The sequence below is a fragment of the Gobio gobio genome (assembly GCF_949357685.1).
Source record: "Gobio gobio genome assembly, chromosome: 25".
Taxonomy (NCBI): domain Eukaryota; kingdom Metazoa; phylum Chordata; class Actinopteri; order Cypriniformes; family Gobionidae; genus Gobio; species Gobio gobio.
The window spans coordinates 37,185,557-37,205,124 of record NC_137121.1 but is presented as its reverse complement, the minus strand read 5'-3'; the positions used below and the strand labels follow the sequence as shown (position 1 = coordinate 37,205,124).

Below are 19,568 nucleotides of genomic sequence, written 5' to 3'. Positions count from 1 at the left end.
AGGTCATGCTTGTGATGACATATACCAAGATTGGTTTGAATACGATAACGCGTTGTGGAGATATAGGCTTATGAGTGTTTTTGCAACCGCTACGCAAAATTTGTGTGCGCGTTTATCAAAAACGATTTGACAAATCAACTTGATTTGCAAGATTTTTTGTCAGCATGGTCTGAAGATGATATGGTTCAATTTCTGTGCAAATCGGACAAACCGTCTAGGACGAGTTCACAAAAGTAGGTTTTTTGGAAAATTAAAAATGGCGGGGAAATTATCATGACCGAAAATGACATCATAGGGTGCAATTGAATCGGCATGAGCCAATGACTCTATTATGACCAGTTTCATTATACTAGGCTAATTTAATCAAAAGTTATTAGCATTTTTGTCAAGTTTGTTATATCTTTTGACCACAAGGTGGCACTGTCCTAAAACTTTTTGAGTACCTTCAGGGCATGGCATGGAAGTCACATACCGAGTTTAGTAACAATCCGTTCATGTGTTCATAAAATACAGCATTTTAGCTCATAATTCAAAATGGCCGACAGCCAAAATGGCTGATATGGTAAAATTGAATATCAGACGACTCGGCATGCCGTCCTGAATCTAACGAGACCACTTTTATGATTTTTGGACAAACGGTTCAAAAGTTATAAGCAAAAACAGCCATTTTTTGTATCTCCGGACCAGTAGGTGGCGCTACGCCGAAACACTGCATGTTGCCTCAAGTCATGCTTGTGATGACATGTACCAAGTTTGGTTTGAATACGATAAAGCGTTGCGGAGATATTGCCTTAAGAGTGCTTTTGCAACCGCTACGTAAAATTTGTTTGCGCGTTTATCGCAAATGATTTGACAAATCAACTTGATTTGCAAGATTTTTTGTCAGCATGGTCTGAAGATGATCTGGTTCAATTTTCGTGCAAATCGGATGAACCGTCTAGGACGAGTTCTCAAAAGTAGGTTTTTCGGTTAATTAAAAATGGCGGGAAAATTATTATGACGGAAAATGACGTCTTATGGTGCAATCGAATCGTCTTGAGCCAAGGAATCAGAGGAAAAAAGAATTTCGTTTCTAGCCCTTATGGTTCAAAAGTTATTAGCATAAACATGAGTCTAATTTTGGACTGATGGTGGCGCTAGAGGGATTGAGTTAGAGACTCAAAATTTGCTATGGTGACATTTCAGACTGTCCTCTATTAGTGTGCCAAATTTCATAACTTTTTACCATACGGTTCTATGGGCTGCCATAGACTTCGTGGCGGAAGAAGAAGAAGAAGAAGAAGAAGAAGATGAAATATAGCTGCAAGCAGCAATACCGGGGCCAAGCGCAAAGAAGAAGACAAGACATGCCAAAATGGCTGGCAGTGTCAGATCAACTGGAGCAATGAGCAATTAATCACGTTTTAAGATGATTTTAGGCAAAAGGCTGAAAAATCATATATAGAGTCACTGATAATATAAGTTAATGGTTTATCACTTTTGACCAATAGGTGGCACAGTTACGAAATTGATGTGGTGTGGTCAGAATAAGGGAACAATGACACATGCAAAGTTTGATGCCAATATGTCAAAGCATTGCAGAGATACAGCCTCAAGAGTCATTTTGGCATCATGCCTCAAATTTGTCGCTGCGGTTTACAAAAACGGTTTCATCTATTGATGCAAAATCCCTAACTTTTTGTTGACATAGTCTGAAGATGATACGATTCGATTTTGGTGGAAATTGGACAAACGGTCTAGGATGAGTTTGAAAAAGTAGATTTTGATCAAATAAGAACATTGAGGACAGGATGTTTGACCAAATATGGCAAAATTAGTATCTATGTTCTCGGCATGAGCCAATAAATGTATTATGACCAGTTTCTTTAAACTAGGCTAATTTAATCAAATGTTATTAGCATGTTTGTAAATTTTGTTATAACCTCTGACCACAAGGTGGCACTGCCCCAAAACTTTTTGAGTACCTTCAAAGCATGGTGCGGAAGACATGATTTTTGGACAAACAGTTCAAAAGTTATAAGCAAAAATAGCCATTTTTTGTATCTCCGGACCAGTAGGTGGCGCTGCGCCGAAACGCTGCATGTTGCCTCAGGTCATGCTTGTGATGACATATACCAAGATTGGTTTGAATATGATAAAGCGTTGTGGAGATATAGGCTTATGAGTGTTTTTGCAACCGCTACGCAAAATTTGTGTGCGCGTTTATCAAAAACGATTTGACAAATCAACTTGATTTGCAAGATTTTTTGTCAGCATGGTCTGAAGATGATATGGTTCAATTTTCGTGCAAATCGGACAAACCGTCTAGGACGAGTTCGCAAAAGTAGGTTTTTTGGAAAATTAAAAATAGCGGGGAAATTATCATAACCGAAAATGACATCATAGGGTGCAATTGAATCGGCATGAGCCAATGACTCTATTATGACCAGTTTCATTATACTAGGCTAATTTAATCAAAAGTTATTAGCATTTTTGTCAAGTTTGTTATATCTTTTGACCACTAGGTGGCACTGCCCTAAAACTTTTTGAGTACCTTCAGGGCATGGTGCGGAAGTCACATACCGAGTTTAGTAACAATACACTAATGCATTTGTAAAATATAGCATTTTTTGACAAAATTCAAAATGGCCGACAGCCAAAATGGCCGATATGGTAAAATTGAATATCAGACGACTCGGCATGCCGTCCTGAATGTAACGAGACCACTTTTATGATTTTTGGACAAACAGTTCAGAAGTTATAAGCAAAAACTGCAATTTTTCGTATCTCCGGACCAGTAGGTGGCGCTGCGCCGAAACGCTGCATGTTGCCTCAAGTCATGCTTGTGATGACATGTACCAAGTTTGGTTTGAATACGATAAAGCGTTGCGGAGATATTGCCTTAAGAGTGTTTTTGCAACCGCTACGTAAAATTTGTTTGCGCGTTTATCGCAAATGATTTGACGAATCAACTTGATTTGCAAGATTTTTTGTCAGCATGGTCTGAAGATGATCTGGTTCAATTTTCGTGCAAATCGGATGAACCGTCTAGGACGAGTTCGTAAAAGTAGGTTTTTCGGAAAATTCAAAATGGCGGGAAAATTTTTATGACGGAAAATGACGTCATAGGGTGCAATGGAATCGTCTTGAGCCAAGGAATCAGAGGGGAAAAGAATTTTGTTTCTAGCCCTTATGGTTCAAAAGTTATTAGCATAAACATGAGTCAAATTTTGGACTGATGGTGGCGCTAGAGGGATTAAGTATGAGACTCCAAATTTGCTACGGTGACATTTCAGACTGTCCTCTATTAGTGTGCCAAATTTCACAACTTTTTACCATGCGGTTCTATGGGCTGCCATAGACTTCGTGGCGGAAGAAGAAGAAGAAGAAGAAGATGAAATATAGCTGCAAGCAGCAATACCGGGGCCAAGCGCAAAGAAGAAGACAAGACATGCCAAAATGGCTGGCAGTGTCAGATCAACTGCAGCAATAAGCCATTAATCACGTTTTAAGATGATTTTGGGCAAAATGGCTGATATATTATATAAAGATTCACTGATTATATAAGTTAATGGTTTATCACTTTTGACCAATAGGTGGCACAGTTATAAAATTGATGTGGTGTGGTCAGAATAAGGGAACAATGACACATGCAAAGTTTGATGCCAATATGTCAAAGCATTGCAGAGATACAGCCTCAAGAGTCATTTTGGCATCATGCCTCAACTTCGTCGCTGCGGTTTAAAAAAACGGTTTCATCTATTGATGCAAAATCCCTAACTTTTTGTTGACACAGTCTGAAGATGATACGATTCGATTTTGGTGGAAATTGGACAACCGGTCTAGGATGAGTTTGAAAAAGTAGATTTTGATCAAATAAGAACATTGAGGACAGTATGTTTGACCAAATATGGCAAAATTAGTATCTATATTCTTGGCATGAGCCAATAAATGTATTTTGACCCGTTTCATTAAACTAGGCTAATTTAATCAAAAGTTATTAGCATTTTTTAAAATTTTGTTATAACCTTTGACCACAAGGTGGCACTACCCCAAAACTTTTTGAGTACCTTCAAAGCATGGTGCGGAAGACCCATACCAAGTTTCGTAACGATAGACTAATGCGTTTGTAAAATATAGTATTTTAGCACATAATTCAAAATGGCCGAGAGCCAAAATGGCTGATATGGTAAAATTGAATATCAGACAACTCTGAATACCGTCCTGAATCTAACGAGACAACTTTTATGATTTTTGGACAAACGGTTCAAAAGTTATAAGCAAAAATAGCCATTTTTTGTATCTCCGGACCAGTAGGTGGCGCTGTGCCGAAACGCTGCAAGTTGCCTCAAGTCATGCTTGTGATGACATATACCAAGATTGGTTTGAATACGATAAAGCATTGTGGAGATATAGCCTTATGAGTGTTTTTGCAACTGCTACGTAAAATTTGTGTGCACATTTATCAAAAACGATTTGACGAATCAACTTGATTTGCAAGATTTTTTGTCAGCATGGTCTGAAGATGATCTGGTTCAATTTCTGTGCAAATCGGACAAACCGTCTAGGACGAGTTCGCAAAAGTAGGTTTTTTGGAAAATTAAAAATGGCGGGGAAATTATCATGACCGAAAATGACATCATAGGGTGCAATTGAATCGGCATGAGCCAATGAATGTATTATGACCAGTTTCAATATACTAGGCTAATTTAATCAAAAGTTATTAGCATTTTTGTCAAGTTTGTTATATCTTTTGACCACAAGGTGGCACTGCCCTAAAACTTTTTGAGTACCTTCAGGGCATGGAGTGGAAGTCACATACCGAGTTTAGTAACAATACACTAATGCATTTGTAAAATATAGCATTTTTTGACAAAATTCAAAATGGCCGACAAGCAAAATGGCCGATATGGTAAAATTGAATATCAGACGACTCGGCATGCCGTCCTGAATCTAACGAGACCACTTTTATGATTTTTGGACAAACAGTTCAGAAGTTATAAGCAAAAATAGCCATTTTTTGTATCTCCGGACCAGTAGGTGGCGCTGGGCCGAAACGCTGCATGTTGCCTCAAATCATGCTTGTGATGACATGTACCAAGTTTAGTTTGAATACGATAAAGCGTTGTGGAGATATAGCCTTAAGTGTGTTTTTGCAACCGCTACGTAAAATTTGTTTGCGCGTTTATCAGAAACGATTTAACGAATCATCTTGATTTGCAAGATTTTTTGTCAGCATGGTCTGAAGATAATCTGGTTCAATTTTTGTGCAAAACGGATGAACCGTCTAGGACGAGTTCGCAAAAGTAGGTTTTTCGAAAAATTCAAAATGGCGGGAAAATTATTATGACGGAAAATGACGTCATAGGGTGCAATCGAATCGGCTTGAGCCAAGGAATCGGAGGAAAAAAGAATTTTGTTTCTAGCCCTTATGGTTCAAAAGTTATTAGCATAAATATGAGTCAAATTTTGGACTGATGGTGGCGCTAGAGGGATTGAGTTAGAGACTCCAAATTTGCTATGGTGACTTTTCAGACTGTCCTCTATGAGTGTGCCAAATTTCACAACTTTTTACCATACGGTTCTATGGGCTGCCATAGACTTCGTGGCGGAAGAAGAAGAAGAAGATGAAATATAGCTGCAAGCAGCAATACCGGGGCCAAGCGCAAAGAAGAAGACAAGACATGCCAAAATGGCTGGCAGTGTCAGATCAACTGGAGCAATAAGCAATTAATCACGTTTTAAGATGATTTTAGGCAAAAAGGCTGAAAAATGCATTGTAGTCTGAGAGTGTCAGACCAACTGCAACAATTAACAATTATACAGTTTAAGAAGATTAGGCAAAATGGCTGAAATATCATATATAGAGTCACTGATAATATAAGTTAATGGTTTATCACTTTTGACCAATAGGTGACACAGTTACGAAATTGATGTGGTGTGGTCAGAATAAGGGAACAATGACACATGCAAAGTTTGATGCCAATATGTCAAAGCATTGCAGAGATACAGCCTCAAGAGTCATTTTGGCATCATGGCTCAACTTCGTCACTGCGGTTTACAAAAACAATTTCATCTATTGATGCAAAATCCCTAACTTTTTGTTGACATAGTCTGAAGATGATCCGATTCGATTTTGGTGGAAATTGGATAAACGGTCTAGGATGAGTTTGAAAAAGTAGGTTTTGATCAAATAAGAACATTGAGGACAGGATGTTTGACCAAATATGGCAAAATTAGTATCTATGTTCTCGGCATGAGCCAATAAATGTATTATGACCAGTTTCATTAAACTAGGCTAATTTAATCAAAAGTTATTAGCATGTTTGTAAATTTTGTTATAACCTCTGACCTCAAGGTGGCACTGCCCCAAAACTTTTTGAGTACCTTCAAAGCATGGTGCGGAAGACCCATACCAAGTTTCGTAACGATAGACTAATGCGTTTGTAAAATATAGTATTTTAGCACATAATTCAAAATGGCCGAGAGCCAAAATGGCCGATATGGTAAAATTGAATATCAGACAACTCTGAATACCGTCCTGAATCTAACGAGACAACTTTTATGATTTTTGGACAAACAGTTCAAAAGTTATAAGCAAAAATAGCAATTTTTTGTATCTCCGGACCAGTAGGTGGCGCTGCGCCGAAACGCTGCAAGTTGCCTCAAGTCATGCTTGTGATGACATGTACCAAGTTTGGATTGAACACGATAAAGCATTGTGGAGATATAGCCTTATGATTGTTTTTGCAACCGCTACGTAAAATTTGTGTGCCCGTTTATCAAAAACGATTTGACGAATCAACTTGATTTGCAAGATTTTTTGTCAGCATGGTCTGAAGATGATCTGGTTCAATTTTCGTGCAAATCGGACAAACCGTCTAGGACGAGTTCGCAAAAGTAGGTTTTTTGGAAAATTAAATATGGCGGGGAAATTATCATGACCGAAAATGACGTCATAGGATGCAATTGAATCGGCATGAGCCAATGAATGTATTATGACCAGTTTCATTATACTAAGCTAATTAAATCAAAAGTTATTAGCATTTTTGTCAAGTTTGTTATAACTTTTGACCACAAGGTGGCACTGCCCCAAAACTTTTTGAGTACCTTCAGGGCATGGAGTGGAAGTCACATACCGAGTTTAGTAACAATACACTAATGCATTTGTAAAATATAGCATTTTAGCACATAATTCAAAATGGCCGACAGCCAAAATGGCCGATATGGTAAAATTGAATATCAGACGACTCGGCATGCCGTCCTGAATGTAACGAGACCACTTTTATGATTTTTGGACAAACGGTTCAAAAGTTATAAGCAAAAACAGCCATTTTTTGTATCTCCGGACCAGTAGGTGGCGCTGCGCCGACACACTGCATGTTGCCTCAAGTCATGCTTGTGATGACATATACCAAGTTTGGTTTAAATACGATAAAGCATTGCGGAGATATTGCCTTAAGAGTGCTTTTGCAACCGCTACGTAAAATTTGTTTGCGCGTTTATCGCAAATGATTTGACAAATCAACTTGATTTGCAAGATTTTTTGTCAGCATGGTCTGAAGATGATCTGGTTCAATTTTCGTGCAAATCGGATGAACCGTCTAGGACGAGTTCGCAAAAGTAGGTTTTTTGGAAAATTAAAAATGGCGGGAAAATTTTTATGACGGAAAATGACGTCATAGGGTGCAATCGAATCGTCTTGAGCCAAGGAATCAGAGGAAAAAAGAATTTTGTTTCTAGCCCTTATGGTTCAAAAGTTATTAGCATAAACATGAGTCAAATTTTGGACTGATGGTGGCGCTAGAGGGATTGAGTTAGAGACTCAAAATTTGCTATGGTGACTTTTCAGACTGTCCTCTATGAGTGTGCCAAATTTCACAACTTTTTACCATACGGTTCTATGGGCTGCCATAGACTTCGTGGCGGAAGAAGAAGAAGAAGATGAATAATAAATATAGCTGCAAGCAGCAATACCGGGGCCAAGCGCAAAGAAGAAGACAATACATGCCAAAATGGCTGGCAGTGTCAGATCAACTGGAGCAATGAGCAATTAATCACGTTTTAAGATGATTTTAAGCAAAAGGCTGAAAATGCATTGTAGTCTGAGAGTGTCAGACCAACTGCAACAATTAACAATTATACAGTTTAAGAAGATTAGGCAAAATGGCTGAAATATCATATATTGAGTCACTGATAATGTAAGTTAATGGTTTATCACTTTTGACCAATAGGTGGCACAGATACGAAATTGATGTGGTGTGGTCAGAATAAGGGAACAATGACACATGCAAAGTTTGATGCCAATATGTCAAAGCATTGCAGAGATACAGCCTCAAGAGTAATTTTGGCATAATGGCTCAACTTCGTCGCTGCGGTTTACAAAAACGGTTTCATCTATTGATGCAAAATCCCTAACTTTTTGTTGACACAGTCTGAAGATGATACGATTCGATTTTGGTGGAAATTGGACAAACGGTCTAGGATGAGTTTGAAAAAGTAGGTTTTGATCAAATAAGAACATTGAGGACAGGATGTTTGACCAAATATGGAAAATTTAGTATCTCTGTTCTCGGCATGAGCCAATGACTGTATTATGACCAGTTTCATTAAACTAGGCTAATTTAATCAAAAGTTATTAGCATGTTTGTAAATTTTGTTATAACCTCTGACCACAAGGTGGCACTGCCCCAAAACGTTTTGAGTACCTTCAAAGCATGGTGCGGAAGACATGATTTTTGGACAAACAGTTCAAAAGTTATAAGCAAAAATAGCCATTTTTTGTATCTCCGGACCAGTAGGTGGCGCTGCCCCGAAACGCTGCATGTTGCTTCAGGTCATGCTTGTGATGACATATACCAAGATTGGTTTGAATACGATAAAGCGTTGTGGAGATAGAGGCTTATGAGTGTTTTTGCAACCGCTACGCAAAATTTGTGTGCGCGTTTATCGAAAACGATTTGACAAATCAACTTGATTTGCAAGATTTTTTGTCAGCATGGTCTGAAGATGATCTGGTTCAATTTTCGTGCAAATCGGACAAACCGTCTAGGACGAGTTCGTAAAAGTAGGTTTTTTGGAAAATTAAAAATGGCGGGGAAATTATCATGACCGAAAATGACATCATAGGTTGCAATTGAATCGGCATGAGCCAATGACTCTATTATGACCAGTTTCAATATACTAGGCTAATTTAATCAAAAGTTATTAGCATTTTTGTCAAGTTTGTTATATATTTTGACCACAAGGTGGCACTGCCCTAAAACTTTTTGAGTACCTTCAGGGCATAGCAAGGAAGTCACATACCGAGTTTAGTAACAATATACTAATGCATTTGTAAAATATAGCATTTTTTGACAAAATTCAAAATGGCCGACAGCCAAAATGGCCGATATGGTAAAATTGAATATCAGACGACTCGGCATGCCGTCCTGAATGTAACGAGACCACATTTATGATTTTTGGACAAACAGTTCAGAAGTTATAAGCAAAAATTGCAATTTTTCGTATCTCCGGACCAGTAGGTGGCGCTGCGCCGAAACGCTGTATGTTACCTCAAGTCATGCTTGTGATGACATGTACCAAGTTTGGTTTGAATACGATAAAGCGTTGCGGAGATATTGCCTTAAGAGTGTTTTTGCAACCGCTACGTAAAATTTGTTTGCGCGTTTATCGCAAATGATTTGACGAATCAACTTGATTTGCAAGATTTTTTGTCAGCATGGTCTGAAGATGATCTGGTTCAATTTTCGTGCAAATCGGATGAACCGTCTAGGACGAGTTCGTAAAAGTAGGTTTTTCGGAAAATTCAAAATGGCGGGAAAATTTTTATGACGGAAAATGACGTCATAGGGTGCAATGGAATCGTCTTGAGCCAAGGAATCAGAGGAAAAAATAATTTTGTTTCTAGCCCTTATGGTTCAAAAGTTATTAGCATAAACATGAGTCAAATTTTGGACTGATGGTGGCGCTAGAGGGATTGAGTTTGAGACTCCAAATTTGCTACGGTGACATTTCAGACTGTCCTCTATTAGTGTGCCAAATTTCACAACTTTTTACCATACGGTTCTATGGGCTGCCATAGACTTCGTGGCGGAAGAAGAAGAAGAAGATGAATAATAATAATAAGAACGGGAACGGTTTCAATAGGTGCCTTCGCACCTTCGGTGCTTGGCCCCTAAATATAGCTGCAAGCAGCAATACCGGGGCCAAGCGCAAAGAAGAAGACAAGACATGCCAAAATGGCTGGCAGTGGCAGATCAACTGGAGCAATGAGCAATTAATCACGTTTTAAGATGATTTTAGGCAAAAGGCTGAAAAATGCATTGTAGTCTGAGAGTGTCAGACCAACTGCAACAATTAACAATTATACAGTTTAAGAAGATTAGGCAAAATGGCTGAAATATCATATATTGAGTCACTGATAATGTAAGTTAATGGTTTATCACTTTTGACCAATAGGTGGCACAGATACGAAATTGATGTGGTGTGGTCAGAATAAGGGAACAATGACACATGCAAAGTTTGATGCCAATATGTCAAAGCATTGCAGAGATACAGCCTCAAGAGTCATTTTGGCATAATGGCTCAACTTCGTCGTTGCGGTTTACAAAAACGGTTTCATCTATTGATGCAAAATCCCTAACTTTTTGTTGACACAGTCTGAAGATGATACGATTCGATTTTGGTGGAAATTGGACAAACGGTCTAGGATGAGTTTGAAAAAGTAGGTTTTGATCAAATAAGAACATTGAGGACAGGATGTTTGACCAAATATGGAAAAATTAGTATCTCTGTTCTCGGCATGAGCCATTGACTGTATTATGACCAGTTTCATTAAACTAGGCTAATTTAATCAAAAGTTATTAGCATGTTTGTAAATTTTGTTATAACCTCTGACCACAAGGTGGCACTGCCCCAAAACGTTTTGAGTACCTTCAAAGCATGGTGCGGAAGACATGATTTTTGGACAAACAGTTCAAAAGTTATAAGCAAAAATAGCCATTTTTTGTATCTCCGGACCAGTAGGTGGCGCTGCGCCGAAACGCTGCATGTTGCTTCAGGTCATGCTTGTGATGACATATACCAAGATTGGTTTGAATACGATAAAGCGTTGTGGAGATATAGGCTTATGAGTGTTTTTGCAACCGCTACGCAAAATTTGTGTGCGCGTTTATCGAAAACAATTTGACAAATCAACTTGATTTGCAAGATTTTTTGTCAGCATGGTCTGAAGATGATCTGGTTCAATTTTCGTGCAAATCGGACAAACCGTCTAGGACGAGTTCGTAAAAGTAGGTTTTTTGGAAAAATAAAAATGGCAGGGAAATTATCATGACCGAAAATGACATCATAGGTTGCAATTGAATCGGCATGAGCCAATGACTCTATTATGACCAGTTTCAATATACTAGGCTAATTTAATCAAAAGTTATTAGCATTTTTGTCAAGTTTGTTATATCTTTTGACCACAAGGTGGCACTGCCCTAAAACTTTTTGAGTACCTTCAGGGCATAGCAAGGAAGTCACATACCGAGTTTAGTAACAATATACTAATGCATTTGTAAAATATAGCATTTTTTGACAAAATTCAAAATGGCCGACAGCCAAAATGGCCGATATGGTAAAATTGAATATCAGACGACTCGGCATGCCGTCCTGAATGTAACGAGACCACTTTTATGATTTTTGGACAAACAGTTCAGAAGTTATAAGCAAAAAGAGCAATTTTTCGTATCTCCGGACCAGTAGGTGGCGCTGCGCCGAAACGCTGTATGTTGCCTCAAGTCACGCTTGTGATGACATGTACCAAGTTTGGTTTGAATACGATAAAGCGTTGCGGAGATATTGCCTTAAGAGTGTTTTTGCAACCGCTACGTAAAATTTGTTTGCGCGTTTATCGCAAATGATTTGACGAATCAACTTGATTTGCAAGATTTTTTGTCAGCATGGTCTGAAGATGATCTGGTTCAATTTTCGTGCAAATCGGATGAACCGTCTAGGACGAGTTCGTAAAAGTAGGTTTTTCGGAAAATTCAAAATGGCGGGAAAATTTGTATGACGGAAAATGACGTCATAGGGTGCAATCGAATCGTCTTGAGTCAAGGAATCAGAGGAAAAAAGAATTTTGTTTCTAGCCCTTATGGTTCAAAAGTTATTAGCATAAACATGAGTCAAATTTTGGACTGATGGTGGCGCTAGAGGGATTGAGTTTGAGACTCCAAATTTGCTACGGTGACATTTCAGACTGTCCTCTATGAGTGTGCCAAATTTCACAACTTTTTACCATACGGTTCTATGGGCTGCCATAGACTTCGTGGCGGAAGAAGAAGAAGAAGAAGATGAATAATAAATATAGCTGCAAGCAGCAATACCGGGGCCAAGCGCAAAGAAGAAGACAAGACATGCCAAAATGGCTGGCAGTGTCAGATCAACTGGAGCAATAAGCAATTAATCACGTTTTAAGATGATTTTAGGCAAAATGGCTGATATATTATATAAAGATTCACTGATAATATAAGTTAATGGTTTATCACTTTTGACCAATAGGTGGCACAGTTATAAAATTGATGTGGTGTGGTCAGAATAAGGGAACAATGACACATGCAAAGTTTGATGCCAATATGTCAAAGCATTGCAGAGATACAGCCTCAAGAGTCATTTTGGCATCATGCCTCAACTTCGTCGCTGCGGTTTACAAAAACGGTTTCATCTATTGATGCAAAATCCCTAACTTTTTGTTGACATAGTCTGAAGATGATACGATTCGATTTTGGTGGAAATTGGACAAACAGTCTAGGATGAGTTTGAAAAAGTAGATTTTGATCAAATAAGAACATTGAGGACAGTATGTTTGACCAAATATGGCAAAATTAGTATCTATATTCTTGGCATGAGCCAATAAATGTATTTTGACCTGTTTCATTAAACTAGGCTAATTTAATCAAAAGTTATTAGCATTTTTGTAAATTTTGTTATAACCTTTGACCACAAGGTGGCACTACCCCAAAACTTTTTGAGTACCTTCAAAGCATGGTGCGGAAGACCCATACCAAGTTTCGTAACGATAGACTAATGCGTTTGTAAAATATAGTATTTTAGCACATAATTCAAAATAGCCGAGAGCCAAAATGGCCGATATGGTAAAATTGAAAATCAGACAACTCTGAATATCATCCTGAATCTAACGAGACAACTTTTATTATTTTTGGACAAACGGTTCAAAAGTTAGAAGCAAAAATAGACATTTTTTTGTATCTCCGGACCAGTAGGTGGCGCTGCGCCGAAACGCTGCATGTTGCCTCAAGTCATGCTTGTGATGACATGTACCAAGTTTGGATTGAACACGATAAAGCGTTGCGGAGATATAGGCTTATGAGTGTTTTTGCAACCGCTACGTAAAATTTGTGTGCACGTTTATCAAAAACGATTTGACGAATCAACTTGATTTGCAAGATTTTTTGTCAGCATGGTCTGAAGATGATCTGGTTCAATTTTCGTGCAAATCGGACAAACCGTCTAGGACGAGTTCTTAAAAGTAGGTTTTTTGGAAAATTAAATATGGCGGGAAAATTATCATGACCGAAAATGACGTCATAGGGTGCAATTGAATCGGCATGAGCCAATTAATGTATTATGACCAGTTTCATTATACTAAGCTAATTAAATCAAAAGTTATTAGCATTTTTGTCAAGTTTGTTATAACTTTTGACCACAAGGTGGCACTGCCCCAAAACTTGTTGAGTACCTTCAGGGCATGGAGTGGAAGTCACATAACAAGTTTAGTAACAATACACTAATGCATTTGTAAAATATAGCATTTTAGCACATAATTCAAAATGGCCGACAGCCAAAATGGCCGATATGGTAAAATTGAATATCAGACAACTCGGCATGTCGTCCGGAATCTAACGAGACCACTTTTATGATTTTTGGACAAACGGTTCAGAAGTTATAAGCAAAAACAGCCATTTTTTTTATCTCCGGACCAGTAGGTGGCGCTGCGCCGAAACGCTGTATGTTGCCTCAAGTCATGCTTGTGATGACATGTACCAAGTTTGGTTTGAATACGATAAAGCGTTGCGGAGATATTGCCTTAAGTGTGTTTTTGCAACCGCTACGTAAAATTTGTTTGCGCGTTTATCAAAAACGATTTGACGAATCAACTTGATTTGCAAGATTTTTTGTCAGCATGGTCTGAAGATGATCTGGTTCAATTTTTGTACAAATCGGATGAACCGTCTAGGATGAGTTCGTAAAAGTAGGTTTTTCGGAAAATTCAAAATGGCGGGAAAATTATTATGACGGAAAATGACGTCATAGGGTGCAATCGAATTGTCTTGAGCCAACGAATCAGAGGAAAAAAGAATTTTGTTTCTAGCCCTTATGGTTCAAAAGTTATTAGCATATACATGAGTCAAATTTTGGACTGATGGTGGCGCTAGAGGGATTGAGTTTGAGACTCCAAATTTGCTACGGTGACATTTCAGACTGTCCTCTATTAGTGTGCCAAATTTCACAACTTTTTACCATACGGTTCTATGGGCTGCCATAGACTTTGTGGCGGAAGAAGAAGAAGAAGAAGAAGAAGAAGATGAATAATAAATATAGCTGCAAGCAGCAATACCGGGGCCAAGCGCAAAGAAGAAGACAAGACATGCCAAAATGGCTGGCAGTGTCAGATCAACTGGAGCAATGAGCAATTAATCACGTTTTAAGATGATTTTAGGCAAAAGGCTGAAAAATGCATTGTAGTCTGAGAGTGTCAGACCAACTGCAACAATTAACAATTATACAGTTTAAGAAGATTAGGCAAAATGGCTGAAATATCATTTATAGAGTCACTGATAATATAAGTTAATGGTTTATCACTTTTGACCAATAGGTGGCACAGTTACGAAATTGATGTGGTGTGGTCAGAATAAGGGAACAATGACACATGCAAAGTTTGATGCCAATATGTCAAAGCATTGCAGAGATACAGCCTCAAGAGTCATTTTGGTATCATGGCTCAACTTCGTCACTGCGGTTTACAAAAACGGTTTCATCTATTGATGCAAAATCCCTAACTTTTTGTTGACATAGTCTGAAGATGATACGATTCGATTTTGGTGGAAATTGGACAAACGGTCTAGGATGAGTTTGAAAAAGTAGATTTTGATCAAATAAGAACATTGAGGACAGGATGTTTGACCAAATATGGCAAAATTAGTATCTATGTTCTCGGCATGAGCCAATAAATGTATTATGACCAGTTTCATTAAACTAGGCTAATTTAATCAAAAGTTATTAGCATGTTTGTAAATTTTGTTATAACCTCTGACCACAAGGTGGCACTGCCCCAAAACTTTTTGAGTACCTTCAAAGCATGGTGCGGAAGACCCATACCAAGTTTCGTAACGATAGACTAATGCGTTTGTAAAATATAGTATTTTAGCACATAATTCAAAATGGCCGAGAGCCAAAATGGCCGATATGGTAAAATTGAATATCAGACAACTCTGAATACCGTCCTGAATCTAACGAGATAACTTTTATGATTTTTGGACAAACAGTTCAAAAGTTATAAGCAAAAATAGCCATTTTTTGTATCTCCGGACCAGTAGGTGGCGCTGCGCAGAAACGCTGCAAGTTGCCTCAAGTCATGCTTGTGATGACATGTACCAAGTTTGGATTGAACACGATAAAGCATTGTGGAGATATAGCCTTATGAGTGTTTTTGCAACCGCTACGTAAAATTTGTGTGCACGTTTATCAAAAACGATTTGACGAATCAACTTGATTTGCAAGATTTTTTGTCAGCATGGTCTGAAGATGATCTGGTTCAATTTTCGTGCAAATCGGACAAACCGTCTAGGACGAGTTCGCAAAAGTAGGTTTTTTGGAAAATTAAATATGGCGGGGAAATTATCATGACCGAAAATGACGTCATAGGATGCAATTGAATCGGCATGAGCCAATGAATGTATTATGACCAGTTTCATTATACTAAGCTAATTAAATCAAAAGTTATTAGCATTTTTGTCAAGTTTGTTATAACTTTTGACCACAAGGTGGCACTGCCCCAAAACTTTTTGAGTACCTTCAGGGCATGGAGTGGAAGTCACATACCGAGTTTAGTAACAATACACTAATGCATTTGTAAAATATAGCATTTTAGCACATAATTCAAAATGGCCGACAGCCAAAATGGCCGATATGGAAAAATTGAATATCAGACGACTCGGCATGCCGTCCTGAATCTAACGAGACAACTTTTATGATTTTTGGACAAACGGTTCAAAAGTTATAAGCAAAAACAGCCATTTTTTGTATCTCCGGACCAGTAGGTGGCGCTGTGCCGAGACACTGCATGTTGCCTCAAGTCATGCTTGTGATGACATGTACCAAGTTTGGTTTGAATACGATAAAGCGTTGCGGAGATATTGCCTTAAGAGTGCTTTTGCAACCGCTACGTAAAATTTGTTTGCGTGTTTATCGCAAATGATTTGACGAATCAACTTGATTTGCAAGATTTTTTGTCAGCATGGTCTGAAGATGATCTGGTTCAATTTTCGTGCAAATCGGATGAACCGTCTAGGACGAGTTCGCAAAAGTAGGTTTTTCGGTTAATTAAAAATGGCGGGAAAATTATTATGACGGAAAATGACCTCATAGGGTGCAATCGAATTGTCTTGAGCCAAGGAATCAGAGGAAAAAAGAATTTCGTTTCTAGCCCTTATGGTTCAAAAGTTATTAGCATAAACATGAGTCTAATTTTGGACTGATGGTGGCGCTAGAGGGATTGAGTTAGAGACTCAAAATTTGCTAAGGTGACATTTCAGACTGTCCTCTATTAGTGTGCCAAATTTCATAACTTTTTACCATACGGTTCTATGGGCTGCCATAGACTTCGTGGCGGAAGAAGAAGAAGATGAATAATAATAATAATAGGAACGGGAACGGTTTCAATAGGTGCCTTCGCACCTTCGGTGCTTGGCCCCTAATAATAAGAACGGGAACGGTTTCAATAGGTGCCTTCGCACCTTCGGTGCTTGGCCCCTAATAACTGAGTCAAGATCTTGAAGAACCACCAAGTGTTTATTTTAGAAAATGAGATAACTTAAGGCTACTGTGGGCCATCTTTCCCAAATAAATGTACATAATAAATGTATATAATTATCTCACTTAAATATTTGATCATGCAGTGCATTTTTGTTTTTAAAAACAATTTTCAGGTAGGTCTAACATTAGTATTGAGGTAAGAAATACTAAAGACATTTAATAAGAAATCAAATGTAAATTAATATTGGTCTTCCCTGAATAAATCCTTACACTTAAGGTTGCAAAAGTTAGTCATTCAAGCAGTGAGTGTCATAAAGGTTCATCAAACAACACAAGACAAAGAGAAACTCAGAGACAGCAGCAGTTTATTTGACAGCTGTCACTTTAAGAGCGAACACGGATACGGTTACAGTTGCACAAACGTTCAATCGCGAGTCACGACGGGGTTAACGTGCACACTCGTCAAGACGGTCATTTAGTACATACATTTGTGTGTATCTGACCATTTCAGCGCAATTTGTACTCGCAAGCTTTTTGTGAGATGGCCTGTGTGTGTGTGTGTGTGTGTGTGTGTGTCCAGACCGAGCGCGAGTGCTGAGCGGTTTGAACACTGGCAAGACTTAAAAATAAATGCAAATGATAAACTTTAGTGACGATGCGACACTGCCTCGATTGTGCAAGTGGCAAATCCTGTGTCAACTGAGCAGCTGGATTTTAGTGCAGATGCGATGCGCTGATGTGAAGCCATTTGAGCATTTTGAAAGGGAGAGAGAGAGCGCGCGCACGCGGTGATTCACGCGTGCTGTTTGTGAATTTACGTCCCACAGAAAGTTGTCAAATGACTGCGTAAGTTATTTAATATAGAAATATGAATTGTACCTCACCTTCAGCATTATAATTATTTTACCCGCGCTGGAAAGAGAATGAGACGGTGTCGCTGCATATCATGCCCTCGCTCTCACGGCAGGTGCGGGTTTATGTGTCGACAGCTGCGATCGGTTCATGAGATCGGCGTTTTTGGAGACCGCCGATCAATCATCCCAAAGCGATTATCGACCGATCGAGATCGGTTGCCGATCAATCGGAGCACCCCTAAAATTATTATTGACTTATTTACAAATTCACAGTAAAACCTAAGCCACCTAACCCAACTACAACGAGCCTAATATAACTCTAAATAACAGCTACAGTAATAACAGCAGTCGTCTGTATTCTTGCTCTGCTACAAACCAGCTTCAAGCTTCAGCTTTATTTTGATATATGATCATATTCTCTGGCTAAATATTTTAGAACGCATCGCCTTATTGTTTCCATGGCGACGCGTCATGTTTCTCACATGACACACAGCAGCCGCAATAGCGCTGACAGCTCAGCTGAATCGGGTTTATTTCGTTTTTTCTTTTTATTCAAAATATTCACAAACTTCTTAACTGTGTCACGAACTACCTGTGGTTGAAAACACTGAATAGTTGTCATGAGATGTGGTTGAAAACACTGAATAGTTGTCATGAGATGTGGTTGAAAACACTGAATAGTTGTCATGAGATGTGGTTGAAAACACTGAATAGTTGTCATGAGATGTGGTTGAAAACACTGAATAGTTGTCATGAGATGTGGTTGAAAACACTGAATAGTTGTCATGAGATGTGGTTGAAAACACTGATTAGTTGTCATGAGATGTGGTTGAAAACACTGATTAGTTGTCATGAGATGTGGTTGAAAACACTGAATAGTTGTCATGAGATGTGGTTGAAAACACTGAATAGTTGTCATGAGATGTGGTTGAAAACACTGAATAGTTGTCATGAGATGTGGTTGAAAACACTGAATAGTTGTCATGAGATGTGGTTGAAAACACTGAATAGTTGTCATGAGATGTGGTTGAAAACACTGATTAGTTGTCATGAGATGTGGTTGAAAACACTGAATAGTTGTCATGAGATGTGGTTGAAAACACTGAATAGTTGTCATGAGATGTGGTTGAAAACACTGAATAGTTGTCATGATGAGTTGTGATGTGACCAGCGCTGAGCGTCTGTCTCTGGCTCGGCCAAAGCGTGAAAGCACGTTTGAATTTTGGCACCGAAACGAGGAACCGAAATCTGCGTTCTGATTCGGTCCGGTACATACCGGTTATATAAGTACCAGTGCCATATTGGCACCGGGTTTCGGTACCCAACCCTAATTTTCACAGAGAGTGTTTAAAGTGTCGTATTTTTCTTTGAGTGTGTGCCCCAATTCTTGTGTTGTGCTATGAGTGATAGTGTTTGAATGTGAGGCTGCTCGACCCTGATCCCGGCGTGTCTCCAGCAGAAGGAGTCTGAGGATGGAGGATATGGAGGTGGAGGAGGTGCAGCCGGCCGGTGTGATCGTGGTCTCTGAATCGGACAGCAGCACAGAAGAAGAGGGAGCTCCTGCGCCGGCGGATCGCCCCAGGCATCCTGTCCATCGGCCCGCCCGCAGGAGGAGGAGGAGAGCTGGGTAAGAGCACCAAACACAGGTTTCTGATTGCTCATCAAATATGAATATGATTCAGGAGTAACGCA

At 38.9% G+C, this 19,568-nt stretch overlaps 1 protein-coding gene across 2 annotated transcripts in view; it reads left to right on the top strand.

Moving 5' to 3' along the window:
• The window catches only part of rfwd3 (ring finger and WD repeat domain 3), a 42,661-nt gene that overhangs the window by 5,419 nt on the left and 17,674 nt on the right, over window positions 1-19,568 (top strand). Inside the window, exon 2 of one of the 2 annotated variants that reach the window (XM_079809035.1) lies at window positions 19,333-19,503. In XM_079809035.1, coding sequence (XP_079665161.1) covers window positions 19,349-19,503 — 155 coding nt within the window. In that variant the 5' untranslated portion in view covers window positions 19,333-19,348. The remainder of the gene's footprint in view (window positions 1-19,332; window positions 19,504-19,568) is intronic. The other variant, XM_079809034.1, reaches the window with a different exon arrangement.